Source organism: Tricharina praecox, assembly GCF_024521635.1.
Source record: "Tricharina praecox strain CBS 144465 chromosome Unknown BZA05scaffold_26, whole genome shotgun sequence".
In the NCBI taxonomy this organism is placed as follows: domain Eukaryota; kingdom Fungi; phylum Ascomycota; class Pezizomycetes; order Pezizales; family Pyronemataceae; genus Tricharina; species Tricharina praecox.
Genome location: NW_026250428.1, coordinates 22,380 through 36,219, shown reverse-complemented (window position 1 = coordinate 36,219; position 13,840 = coordinate 22,380). Strand labels below are relative to the sequence as shown.

The window sequence follows — 13,840 nt, the reverse complement described above, 5'->3', positions numbered from 1 at the left end:
GATCCACCTTGGGACGAAACCATCAGAGTCCAGAGTCCTGGAAATACTCGGTGATGGATATCTGAGTTCTGGCCGGAACCGATCCCCCTATATTCTCAGGAGTCGGGAATCACGCTGACGGGGCGGAGCGGGATTGATGAACTAGGTGGTTGGAAATGCGCAAGCTCCTTCGCGTTGAGGAGGCGACCTTGGATAAGGACGATACGCTTCCCGCTAAGAAACGCGGTCCATGGAGCAAAGGTGGAAAGAAGCAGCTCAAGTCGATCAGGTCTCGGGCGGAGGCAGGCTCGACCGCCACTGCCCTCCATTTCCTCCGGCCTAGGTTTCATGGGTGGGCAGAGGTGCTTTTCTTTCGGCTCTTTGGTTCAGTTCATTATATTGCTGCTACATTATACACGGGGCGCGCCACGAGGAGCTGTTGTAACATCATCTGTTGCTTGTGCAACGTTTTGTTTGTCTTTTTCACTTCGTTGTATCCACCGAGGCGTACGGCCTACTCTCCTCCGATAAGATCATATCCTCCAAAATTACAGCGATGTTTAAACATGAAGATCAATTTACCTTACAGACTGAATGGAAAGAAATAGCAGCCGAGATGAATACTTGGTTAGATACTGTGAAGGAATTTAGGTCTCGAGACTATAGAGATAAAAGCGATAGAGCCTAGCAGACTAGGTGACGGATTTCGTTGTTTGTTTCTTCATACTGCGTGGAAAATATAGGCCATGCAATAGCTTTATTGGTTTCATCGTACTCCCATTCAGTCCATCTAGATTATGGCGGCAGACTACATAGGGCAGCAGCATCGAACAACGACCAAAGATACGCGAGTGATGCAATCTAGTAGAAAATTTGTGAAAGTATTGAGTCCTATCACATGACCTAGAGCTTTGCACGTTCTCATAGTTAGTATAAGCGTGTGGGGCACACCGCACAACGAACGTTTGGTACAGCCATACATACGATGTCACTCAGGGGGTTAGCCGGGCACATACGGAAAGGTGGGAAACGGTGTTTTTTTGAGCCGAAAATCCAGCCTGAGACCTGACCCAAGTCCAGAGATGGCCCCCAAGCGCCTGTCCTCGACATTCTAAAAACTCGAGACAGGAAACGGCCTGACAGGCCAGTACCTCCGGTTCACGGAGGAAGATGCAGCAAGTGAGGTATCCGAGTGAAAGCTCAGGGAGCGGGAGGAAAGGGAGGCGGACGTGAGGCGAGAGGAGGAAGAGGGTGCTGAAGTTGATGAACCGGGATCATTCCCGCTGTTCACCCCCACACCTCCCTCCATAGCATCTCCTGATGAAGAGGCAGGAGGCGACGAGGACTAGTGACTTGCGGTGAGGCAGGGACGAGGCGAGGGAGTGGAAGTTGTCTTTTCCTAGTTTACTTTCTTTGGTGCATTCATACATCGTTGGGATAGGCCACAGCAGGAGCAGGGAAAGCCAAGTCGGGCCTCCTGATGAAAGTTGGGTTGGCCAGTGGTCGGGAAACGCGGGGGTGAACGGGAAGATATTGCCATGATCTACGTAGGTCGCGTGCAATCAATGAATGAACACAAAAAAAACGGTGTTATTTTCTTTCCAACGTACCAACGAGTATTGCAAGAGAAAGCACGAAGGCCTGGGGTCTTGGATCAGCGGTAATGAGACGGAAGCTATGACAAGCGCTCTGCTGGGGTGATATAGGGTGTCGGAGTATCTCTTCGTGATCCCCAATCCCTTAATTCCCAGAAGGGCCGCGTAGGCTGAGCATCGAACTGATTACCTAGAGCTGTCCCGACGATCAGTAGCGGGTTAGACCGTCAAGCTGCCGTCGAACTGGATGGGGCAAAGCACATCCAAGTTATCCGATTCGCTCGCCGGCGACTATGCCCTCGAGCTCAAAACAAAAGTACCTAGGCGTTGACGGTCCAAGACCACCAGCTCGTAGGCATTTGCTGGAGATCTATTTGCACTGCCGAGTCTAGCCTCCAAGCAAAGGTGGCAGTCAGCAACGGAACTATGAGTGCGAGAGCAGTGTAGAAGCAGTAGCAGGAGGGCGATAGCACCAAGAGAACAAGCGCCGGTGAATGAATGACGTATGAAGTAACCGCGAGTAGGCCACAGCTATAAATTGCTGATGGTAACTGAAGAAGGGGCCAGAGGGGAAGGCATAGGGTTGTGAAGGTTTTCTCGACGCCTTCGAACAGAGACTGGTGCAAGTGGCTGGGCAAATCCTGAACGGGAAGTCCCAGTTGAGCGGCGTGCAGATGGTCCTGGGTATATAGACCGGTCGTCCCCGCTCTCTCTTCCCGTTCATCCTCTTCTCTCTTACACACCTCCATCTCATCCTTCGAACCCGCAACTTATCCCCCGAATCCTATCCCCGAAATCATCTCACCCTTGAGACTCCAACCTGTTCTCTTTTCCATCTTATCCTTCAAACTCACAAGCCATCCCCGAATGCAGAATATTCTTCAAACCCACAACCTGTCCCCCAATTCATCTCACCCCTCAGACTCTAGCATGTCCTCCATTCCGTCTCATCCTACAAACTCACAACCCATCTTTTCTCATCCCACCCGCGAGGAGTACACCCTTCCCGCCTATTCTTCAAACTCACAACCTATCCTCCATTCCATCTCACCCCCCGAAACTAGGATCATTTAGTTTATCCCTGTTGTGATTAACTACCTTCCCGTTCATACTCTTCTCCATTGAAATCTTCTTACACCCTTTTATTCTTTCCGCTCCTCTCTTCTCGCTTTTATCATCTTCCATCTTACCCTTCACATTCTACTCACCACATAAGCGGAAGTAGCTCCGGTGGTAAGAACAACGATGGAGGGCTGCGGTCTAGTATATCCGCATATACGGTAATTCACTGCCTTTATACTCATGCTTCTTCGATTTTTGCTGATTTGATGGTTTGGTCGATGAAATTAGATACTGTCGGAAAAGAAAAGGAAATCCAACGCAGGGAATCTGCTTGAAGACGGCGTGGCAGAGGGCAGAGAGACGCAAAATTCTTCTCAGCGTCCTGGTAACATTGCATCACCTTTTAGTGAGTAGTTGGTGCAGCCCGGAGAGCAAATTGAGGAGATATCTAACACTGTCAGAAGATTGAGGTTGGTCGTTGCAGGCAGCGACATCTTCGTTCTGATCCTTTTTCGGGGCCGTTCCAGTAACGTCATATACGAAACACATCAGCCTACTACTACAAATACCCTATACGCTCATTCGAATGCTACCGCCACCGGCCAACCAATTGGACATCAAAGACGAAGATGAAATCCCAAGTTACCACAGCTAAGCTGAAGAAGGCTTCGCTCGTGATACGGAGATTTGAAGGACGAAACACTACCGGATATTACACCTACTCCTGGAGACGCCTTGGTCGGCCTCGTAAGACGAGCGTCAGTCTATCACCCTCTCACCCTCTTGTGGGGACGGCCGGATAGGCCGCAATCGAATGTAAGACGGACATCTGTCTGTCAACCCCCTCTCCCTCCTCTATTTCTCATCTAACAGCCATGCAGTCCTCACGCCACGCCCGGAACATCGCACCAGCGACCACTTATCCGCAGTGCTCACTCGCGGGTATCGTAGGCCTAGGGACCTTTTCCGGGAAGAAAGATTCCTTAGGGCATGGCGGCACCTGGTCATATGGCCGTGCTGGAAACGGCGCCTTTTTCACAGATGCCGCTCTCCTTCGAACGAGAATTCAAGTCATAAAATGAACGAACTGGATGAGGAATCCACGGCGAAATCGCTCGCCCACATTATTACCCCCCTACAACAGTATGAGATGGATGAAAAATCCACAGCACAATCGCTTGCAAACATTATTATCCTCCTACAACAGGACGAGCTAGACGGAAAGTCCACGGCAAAATCGCTTGCCCACATCATCATCCCCTTACAGCAGAATCAATTGCCCAGATTCGGACTGGCTAATACAGCGCCCAGTCCGTCTTTGATATTGCCCGAGGCGGTACGGGATTAGTCGATGATGGCTGAGAAGAAGGCGGTTTATGAGAAGAAGGCGAAGGATGAGGACTCAGGCGATGTACGAGAAGAAGCCGGTGGATGAGAAGAACGCGGTGAAGGAGAGGAAGGCGGTGGATGAGAAGAAGGCGGTGGATGAGGACCCAGGCGATGTACGAGAAGAAGGCGATGGATGAGGACCGCAGGCGATATGTGAGAAGAAGCCGGTGGATGAGAAGAAGGCCGTGAAGGAGAGGAAGGCGTTGGATCAGGAGCAGGCGGAGGATGAGAAACAGGCGGTGGATAAGAAGCAAACGGTGGATGAGAAGAAGACGGTGGATGAGAAGCAGGCGGAGGATGAGACAGATGATAGGAATGACTGGGTACCTGGTTCCGGGCTGGCAAGAGGAGGACGAATAGCCTATGGAACAGAATAAATATCTGAGCGCTACTACATCACAAATATCAGCCGCCCCCCCTCGGCTCACCGCCGCCGCACCGCCGCCCACCTTTGCACCCTAGCATGCGCACAACAGCCGCCGCCGAAGATTACTGCCCCCTTCCCGTGGTCTTTCAGTAGCCGTGCCCCTGCCATTGTTGAAGCGGAGTATTTATATGGTATGTAGCCTTTCGTCTGTAGATAACTTTCATTTTCTGTCTGAGCGGAGATTTGGCTAACACACTATCAACGTATCAGGCACCTTAGGTCCCCCGCCGGGTATGTGGGCATCCCACCTACGCACTGGACGGATGAGTCCGATCGAAAAGCTCGCCCCGAACGGCCAGGGCTACACGCTCCCGTTGAACCCGTGTCTGGGCACCCGTATTAACCGAATTCCCCTGGGCCCTCATTATGATCTCCCTACAAAAATACCGCTTGCTCTCATCGTAGCTCAGTTGGATGCCCTTACCTTGCTGATAATTGCTATCGGCCACGATGTCGGCAACCCTTACACGTTTGTACGCCCTTAATTCGTTTGTCAAGATAAGGATAGAGATGCTGATGGATACGAAGATAGACGAAATTCCGTTGATTCCCTTGCTTCTCGTCAGGCCACAGAGGCCCTCTATTTATATGCTCGCCCAATGCAAGACTGAGCCTTTCGCACGTCTAATCCTGACTCATTTGGACGTCAACATTCTCCTGAACGACATCACTCCTTTGGATGCTCGTACTCTGCAGATGGCTGCTTCGATCCCGTTCCCACATGATCACCTCTTTAGTCCCGGGACTGCAATCCCCCGGCAGAAACGGCGCCTGCCGACATCATCACTAATTCGGATGCCCTCACACTACCGATAGTTGCCATCGGCCACGATGTCGGTCACCCTGGAGAGAAGACACACGGAAATGGCAGGGTTAGTGGAAGGTTACCGGACTCAAGCTAGGGAATGCGACGAAGTCCCAGATGGGACATATGAAGGGTAATTGGTGGGAACGACTTGTACATAGTCGATACATGGTCTTCTCCAAACTCAATCAAGCATATCTCTATATACACAGGTGGCTACAGCTACAAATTCCTCGTCGACTTGAAACTCCGGTTGCGAAGTTCCTTGGGACCTACGCGTACTGAGATGAGCGGTACTGCGGTGACCGACAAAGACGTGATGTATATATGTGGAGAGGCGCATATTGCTGATGAAACTGCGGGAGCTATTAGGATCTACGAGGATAAGAGAACACTAGGAAAAAGGAGGTCGCAGCAATATGGAAGTTGACTGAGGCATCCCTTCGCTCTCGGGGCATGGATTGCTCTGTGGTCACGTGCGAGAGGTGAATGACAGTTGAAGAGGCCCAGAAACAAGAGGAGTTCTCCTGAGTCCACTTCCATCCATCACCACGCATACTGATAACGGTTAAATCTTCAGGAATAACGCGCCAGTAATTTCAGCGGCCGTGGATGATACCAGAGCTCCCTATCGGGAGAAATCTTTGCCTTTATTTGGCAAATCATCGGAAGGTTTCAGGTTATGTGTCAACCCAACGCGCCCGGAACACTCGGAAGGCTGCGATCGTTGTTCCGAGGCCAATCAGTCAATTGTGGCTCACATCTTTCTATCATCGCTGCCAATTCTTTATCTGACCGGCCGGCCATCTTGCTTCGCGTTTACTCGTCAGCACAATGCGGTCCATCGGTGCTGCGTTGTTTCCGACAGCCGTAGAGCCTTCTGCCCCTGGTCTGTCTTGAAATTTGCTATCTATCACCTCGGGCTCAAGGTGTACTTTACCTTCGTCTATTCGTGCACAGCTAACCGCCCTCGCGCTACCTGCAGGCTTACTACTGGTTGGTTTCACACAATTCGGCTCGTTTCCTGGGATTCTTTGCGGGTTGCTGCTCCTCAACTTCTTACGGCCACTGCTTGGATCAATATTAATGCCCAACGGCATGATGACCGCACCGATAATATGGTCAGGCTCAGTCGCAAACCGCCCAAAGAGAAGGAGAAAACATCGGGTTACATCGGACAGGTGAGAGGTTTGAGGGGAGTGCGCGGATGGTGGACGAGCGGCGAGTGGGGGGATACCGGTGGTCTCATTGATCGTCGGGGTCCACAAAGGAAACACTCGGCGGAGAATTAAGCCGACCGGACACGACATAACGCTCGGTTATGAACAATAGTCAAGCCACGGCCACAACGAGTAAACATCACCGGGGGTGAGTACACCGGCATTGCAACACGATTACGAAGGGCGAGCTGCTCAGTCTTCTTCCAAAGCCTTCACCGACTCATCTACGGGGTTCGTCTACCGAAGATGTTTCTTTGTTCTACACGGAGGGAGCGCATGATCTTTCACTGGAAGTCTGGAACGTGGCATGCGCGGGCCTACGATCCAAGAGTCGGCATTGTTTGCGACATCAACCCACGTTTCCCACGGCGTCGTTTGGTTAAAGCCAGAGCTTCCTTGCCGCAAATGAACCGTCTCGCCACGTTTTTGACGTGTGAGCTCGGTTTGCCCGTGCGTATGGGCGTATGTGCGACGTTCCAATCTCGCATCATCAGCAGATCGCAGAGTAGGCCGATGCCGATCGAGTTGGTTACGGTACCTGAACGGATGCGCGCAATATCAATAAATGCCTCTGCAAAGTACCTCACTATCTACCGCATTCCACCGCGATCAGGCACAAGCGAAAGGGGGGTATCGCGAGGGTGGGGTTGCACGTTGGATCGCATTGGAGCACGCACAAGCATCGAGATGAGCTGCGGACAATTATCCAGGTTGCCCTGATCTTTCCCGAGCTTCATCTATCTATATGTAGCAACTAACTAGAGGGGCAGGAGCGCTATCGACACATCCAAGCGACCGTACAACTTACCAGGGCTTGACCACAGCGGCAATAACACCTGCCGGATCCCTGTGTTTCCCCGCGCCGGAGAACTTCTCGAGCGCTTCTAGAAACCTTTAGCACAGACTCGACGGACGCGCGATATGAATGGGCACACCGGTGTTCCGTCCGGAGGCACTTTGTTCGGGAGAACGGGTAGTTGACTGGGGTTGGCCACGTTTTTAGCCGCGAAACCATGTCGCCCACGAGCGTCGAGCCTACAGACGACAGGAAACGTCGGCAAGCGAGCATGCGGAGTGCGGGGAAACTTACTCTAAGCTCTAACTACCTGCCGTTGATTCGGAGAAAAAAGCTGGCATCCTCACATGCTGGAGCCTACATATGCCGTGCAGAGTTCGGAGTTCGCAGCGGTGGTGCTGACTCGGGGACACGTGGGAAATGACAGGCATCACACCCCCGTAGCCTATGGATGACCCTGGATAGATCCCTACGCTTGCTGCTGCCTGTGCGTGAAGGGTCTGCGTGTGGTCACCGGTGATCCCTGGCCTTCCTACGCGTGCCATCCCGTCGCCGCCGAAGCGAAATGAAGCACCCAGCTCGAAGACCACGATCGTCAGTTACCCCGCAGTCTCCGTCCAGTCCGTCTCCGTCGGATCGCAGCGCTTGAAGGTTCCGAGAGTATCGAGGTGGGTTGTCCGAGCGCGAAAATGCATAAGATGAGTAGTTTCGCCAGTACCGATGATGCTGAAATCACGAAGGATATCGAGTTGGCAGCGACGATACCTACAGCAAACATGCGATCCCTTCGCTTTCTCGCCGTCTTTTTATTCGCCTTCCTTTTCCTCCTCGTATCTGGCGCCTCCGTTCATCAGAATCAGAAGAGAGCTACGCAGGTCTCTCTGACCAGTGTCTCGTACTCCAACAACGTTCTTTCGGGACAGATCAGTGTGAGTCGGGACCAAACCATGTGCGGTTACGCGCAGCTGACTTTCCGCAGATCCAGAACCTCGCGCCCACCAAGGTGGTCACCATCAACTGGACGAGCAGCTCGTCGTGGTCCAGCACCCAATCGTTCGCCGCCCAGTGGGTTTCCGGCCCCGATAGCACCGGCTACGAAGTCTGGAGTTTCAGTGGCACCGCCGCCGGTGCGTTGCAGTACTACATCCAGTACACCGTCAACGGCGTCAGTTACTATGACCCGGGCAACAACGTCAACTACAACGTTCCCAGCTCCGGGTCCTCGTCCGCTATGGGCTCGACTTCCGCCAGCTCGACTGCCGTGGGCTCCACTTCAATTAGCACAACATCGGTGAGCACGACCACCACCCCCGTGGCGAGTCCCACCGGTACCAGCATCCCCGCTGTTAGCCTCCCTCCGATTGTCCCCACCAGCATCCCCTCCGAGGCTCCCGCGGCGGCACCCAGCGGCTGCGGCACCTTCAACGGCAAGGAAAGCTGCACCTCGGATGCTGTCTTCGACATGCCCGCCGCCGCCGAGAACAGGCGGTGGCAGACGCCCCCCGAGGGCAATACCGCGTACTCCAGTTCCTTCCAGGACTACAGCGATCTCGTCGGGTATGCCGATATCCAGTACAACCCCGCACGCAACGCCGCCCTGGTCACCGTCAACGCGGCTTCCAAGACCGGGGAGCAGCTGAGCTACAGCTTTGGCGGGACCGCCCAGACGTCGAATTCTTTCCGTGTCGATTCTTCGCTTACCGGGAGTCTTGCCATCACCGTTTCGAGCTCGAGCGGGAAGACCCTCGGCCTCGAGCCGCTGAACTTCATCTGGCAGAATGTTGCTCTCACTGCGGCTCAGAGCACCTTTTCGAACGGACAAAAGGGGGCGATCGCCGAGTTGTTTGGGTGGCCGTACAACGATATCGCGAAGGAGTGCGTGTTTCTGGGAAAGGCTGGTATGTGGACCCCTAACACCAATGGTTCTATTTCATGTTGACGTGGGGCTCTAGGATACATGGGCATCAAGATCTGGTCGCCGAACGAGCACGTCTGGGGATCCAACCTCTACGAGGCCGACAACCAGTTTCGCCCGTGGTACTTGGTCTACCAGCCCGTTAGCTACAGGCTCACCAGCCGTCACGGCACCCGCGCCGAACTCAGAGCCATGATCAATGCCTGCCGTGCTGCTGGCGTCAGGGTGTATGCGGATGCGGTGATCAACCACATGTCCGGCAATGGAAACGGTGAGCCTGACCGAGCTCGTGCTTCCCGATACGATGACTGACGTGTTTTGCAGATATCCAAAACCATCGTACCGACGCCTGCGTCTATTACCCTGGACACAACGCTACCGACAACTCACCTTATTTCACCACCGGCAACACCTTCCTGATCAACCCCTTCACTAATAATCGCCCCGCGCTCGAGTTCCCGGCGGTTCCATACGGCCCCACGGACTTCCACTGCGAGCGCAGCATTGGTGACTGGAACAGCGGGCAGATCGTGACCAAGGGCTGGTTAGTGGGGCTGACCGATCTCAACACTGAAAAAGCGTACGTGCAGGATCGCATTGCCACGTACCTGGCCGACCTGCTTTCGATCGGCTTCTCCGGCTTCCGCGTCGATGCCGCGAAACACATCGGCCCCACGTCGCAGGCGCAGATCTTCGGGAGACTGGCGGCGAAGATGGGAGGAAGCCTGCCCGCAGACTTCGTCTCCTGGCTCGAGGTGCTGATCGGCGGAGAGAAGGATCTGCTCGCGTGCAGCGGAGGAGAGTGGAGTTGGTACACCAACTTCAATACCCGCCTCTCCGCCGCGGGTCTGAGCGCCACGGATATTGAGAAGATCAAGATCTGGAGTGCGGGTGCGTTTCTGCTCCCCCCACCTAATTTAGGCCAAACCATAGCTAACGAACGGCGGTAGACTACCCGAAAGAATTCCCCATCTGCGGCAGCTGGATCATCCCCGCCTCTCGCTTCGCGATCCAAAACGACGACCACGACCAACAAGGCGAGGGCTCCAGCTCGCGGGACATGGGGGACCAAGGGTCGGTTCTCGTTAAAGACAAGGACATCGCGAAGCACCGCAGCTTCGAGACGCTGCTGTTCTCGCGCACCGACGCCGACTGGCGCATCAAGCTCGTCCTGTCGTCGTGGGTCTTTGCCGATAACGGTGCGAACGGCTTTCCTGACGGCTTGAGTGACTGCGCTACCCAGTACACCGGGACTCAGTCGCTCACTACTTGTAAGGGAGTCGTGAAGGATCCCGCGTATGTAGCGGCAGCGTGTGGGTATACTAGTCTGGCTGGTGGGAAGTATACCCGTGTCCATAGGGACATCAGCATTGTCAATGCAATGAGAGCTTGGGTCGGGCTGGGGTCGACGACCGCGGCGGCGCTGGGGATTTCGGGGTGTTCGTGAGGAACAGGGAATACAGATGGTAGATGGAAGGTGCAGAACGGTGGAGAACGGTACACGTGTGTTATTTTATCTAAGCTTGCGTAAATCGGGCGGATTTCAATAGAAGTGAATTGTTGGTGACGATGGCCAGTTGCACGAGTGACGAGTGACGAGTGTGCCGCTTGCGAACTAATGGCGAGATTAGATAGAAAATTATTGCTTGTGTAAAAACTATTATCATGCCTAGACCCAGTGTTCGACATACGCAGCCCGGTCCGTCCGTCCTGGGCCTCGGACCGGACTGGACTGTACCTGGGTGTACCTAGATAATCGTCGCCGCGCGTGCGCTTCGTCAGAAGCCTTTTCATAGATGTAATTACCTGCGCATTCGCATTGGGAAGATCTTCTTTCCTACAGAGTGCAATTTCGAGCGCGTCTTCGCCGCTGAGGACCATGGCCATGTCGTTCTTCCATTTGCCGAGTCTAAGCGGAAAGACTTCGCCTCGAGTTGCCGACGCGTGAGAAGAGTTAAGAGTAAGGTGTAGAAGCGAGTGCGACTCGACTGAAGCAGTGATCATCGTTAGATATGTATTATAATGGGTTCAGCGTCAAACCCGGGCTCATATCTAACCTGTTGAATATAAGAGGTAGATAAACATGACAATATAGTAGTATTCGATACAGCAGCAACATCATGAGCAGCGAGCTGTCTCTATACTATACACAAGCTTCATAAACCAGACAACCTCTGCATCAATCCCTTTACGCTGGAGACATCGTCATCTCCGGACGTCCCATATTCTGACAAAAAACTAACGCCTGTAGGTATTGTACACGTCCTCCTGCTTGTCCTGCTTCCTGCATTTCGTCTTGTAATTAAGTCATTATTTCGTGTGTAAAAAACGCTCCCTAACTCCTTCCTGTATTACTTTTGTATTATTTTTCTCCTGCCACCGGCATTTCTGCTTGTCCACCTTCGCTTCCTCCTTCGCTTTCCCCTTCGTGTCCTCCTTCGTGTACTCCTTCTTGTCCTCCGTCACGTGCTGCTTCTTGTCCTCCTCCGCTTTCTCCTTCGTGTTTTCCTTCCCTTCCATTCCTTCCCACCTCACCCCCTTCTCCAGATAGTCTCCCCTCCGAAGCTGCCGGAGATGGAAGAGCCGACGGTACGGCTGCTTGGCAATTGTCCTTGGGTGGACTGGGCTTCGGTTTGTAAGCACCACCATCGCTGAGTGGTCTAGGGTCTGATATAGTCGGGGAAAGAAGAGCCGGAGATGGAAGAGCCGGAGGTGAACGAGCCAGAGGAGGAAGAGCGTGAGACGCAAGTGCCGGAGATGGAAGATGCATCGGTTCCCATGGTAGTCGATCGAACGGGGGAAGGACGGCTTGGAGTCTGTCCCCATCACCTGATGGTCTCGTCGCATGCGTAGCCGCAGTCTCTCCAGCCAGCAACCGCCGCTGCGCGGCGCTCCACATTTCGAGATCCGCCGGAGACCCCTGCGATCCACGGCGAGGAGAAGGTAAGTTGAGAGGCGCCAACAAAGCGGGAGGCGGCACTGTCGGTGGGATAATGGCTTCGGAGCGATTCGCGGCGGATGGAGGAGCCGGCTTTTCGTATGGCTTTCGGTCGGAAGTGGAAGGACGGTCCTGGCGTTTGTAACCATCATGGAACGGTCTGTTCACCGCTGGTGCTTTACCCTTCACCGGATTTTGCATGCCGCTCCACGTTCCTATACCGGGCAGAGGCGCCCACTGTGAAGGTCCAACACTAATGAAACTGGGAGTCCGTGGGGTGGCAATGGCGGGATGTGTCGCCGATGGAGGAACTGACGATAACCGTGGATTTTGGTCGAACGTGGAGGAACTGGCCTGCAGTTTGGAACCAGCAACGGATGATCCTGTCTCTGGGGGAGCCACGGATGGAGTAGCTGGCGGCGCCCACGGATTCAGTTGCAACGTAGAGGTACCGGCCTGCTGTCTCGTCTCCGGAGTAGCCGCTGGCCCTCCATCCACCCCCAAACCCTGTTTGAAGCTCCAATTTCCTCCCCCCGGCGGCGTCTCCCACGATCTTGAGCCAGCAAGGGGGAGACTGGGGGCCGGCGGCCCTCCCGGCCTAGCAGGATCCGGTGGCATGGTCAGCAAGATGGTACTGTCAGGATTCGTCGCTGATGTAGGAGCTGGCGGTACCCATGGCTTTCGGTCGAACGAGGAGGGACCAGCCCGGGGGTTATACGCACCACCGAATGGCCTTATCTCCGGAGGAGCCGCGGACAGAGTAGCTGGCGGTGCCCACGGACTCAGTTGAAACGTGGAGGTACCGGGCTGCGGTCTCTTCTCCGAAGTAGCCGCTGACCTTCCACCCCTCGGCACCTCGCGCGCGACCCGTCGATTCTTCCCACCGGGCAAGGACGGCATCTGCGTACGACCAGCAGGAGATACATTAGGTGTCGCCGGTGCTCGCGGTCCAGCAGGAGGCTGGAAATGGGGCCCGTTTTGACTTCTGACATCTGGCCATCAATGTTAACAGGTAGAGCACAACCCGATCCGGACGCAATCAACGAACACTTCAGCTTTTTGACTTTCTGCAAAAGTTCAGACCCGCTGACCAGGCTTCTACCCTCCCGATCGAGCTCGATCTCCCGCACGAGTCGTTGCTGACAGGCCCCCGCCGTCCGGCTAAAACCCTTCTTCGCCAACCCGTCGCGTATTTTCACCCACTCTTCGTTATTCAGAGTCATGGTGGCGCGGAGACTCCACACCTCGATGATCTGCCGCATCAGCTCCTCCACCTCCGTGCGGCCCCACCGGCAGCCCTCGCGCTGAAATTTCCTTTGGTCCACTTTTAGCTGTGCCCATCCTCGTGCGTCTGTCGGGGGCCGTGGCTGGGGCGGAGCGAGTGCGGCGGGCTGCCACTGTACCTGGGGCGGTAGCTGGAGCGGTACCTGTACGAATGCGCTTGGCTGTGGCTGTGGCTGTGGCTGTCGCTGTGGCTGTGGCTGTCGCTGTGGCTGTTCGTCTGTCCGTGCGGGTGGGTACGAAACTCTTCGGGCCTTCGACGGTGGCCGAGATCTTTCCGGCAGTCGTGCGGGCCGTAGCGGTATCAGAGGCCATCCCTTGACGGTTTGCCATGGGCCTTCTTGGGATGATGCGCGCGCCTGGAATTCGGGTGGTGGCATCGATGGATGATTCGTCGGATGGAACACATTCGATGGGACAGGCTCCGGGGGCG

General features: G+C 54.6%; 3 protein-coding genes across 3 annotated transcripts; 1 reads left to right on the top strand and 2 right to left on the bottom strand.

Annotated features, from left to right (window-relative positions):
• Positions 1–3,824: 3,824 nt before the first annotated feature.
• BZA05DRAFT_145473 (uncharacterized protein) lies at positions 3,825–4,696 on the bottom strand. Its single transcript, XM_051478946.1, has 2 exons — positions 4,475–4,696; positions 3,825–4,416 (listed from the first exon to the last, which is right to left on the bottom strand). Exons 1-2 carry the CDS (start codon positions 4,488–4,490, stop codon positions 3,932–3,934), a joined length of 501 nt encoding a protein of 166 aa, XP_051336418.1. The 5' UTR covers positions 4,491–4,696; the 3' UTR covers positions 3,825–3,931.
• A 3,232-nt stretch (positions 4,697–7,928) lies between these two features.
• On the top strand, positions 7,929–10,754 carry BZA05DRAFT_407763 (alpha amylase). The gene is made up of 5 exons (XM_051484653.1): positions 7,929–8,202; positions 8,253–9,171; positions 9,226–9,459; positions 9,513–10,079; positions 10,139–10,754. Exons 1-5 carry the CDS (start codon positions 7,963–7,965, stop codon positions 10,633–10,635), a joined length of 2,457 nt encoding a protein of 818 aa, XP_051336417.1. The 5' UTR covers positions 7,929–7,962; the 3' UTR covers positions 10,636–10,754.
• Positions 10,755–11,373: 619 nt separating this feature from the next.
• Positions 11,374–13,349, bottom strand: BZA05DRAFT_438510 (uncharacterized protein; the record flags this gene model as incomplete). Its single annotated transcript, XM_051486500.1, has 6 exons — positions 11,374–11,472; positions 11,569–11,809; positions 12,018–12,363; positions 12,443–12,608; positions 12,849–13,026; positions 13,175–13,349. 6 exons carry the CDS (start codon positions 13,347–13,349, stop codon positions 11,427–11,429), a joined length of 1,152 nt encoding a protein of 383 aa, XP_051336416.1. The 3' UTR covers positions 11,374–11,426.
• Positions 13,350–13,840: the final 491 nt, after the last annotated feature.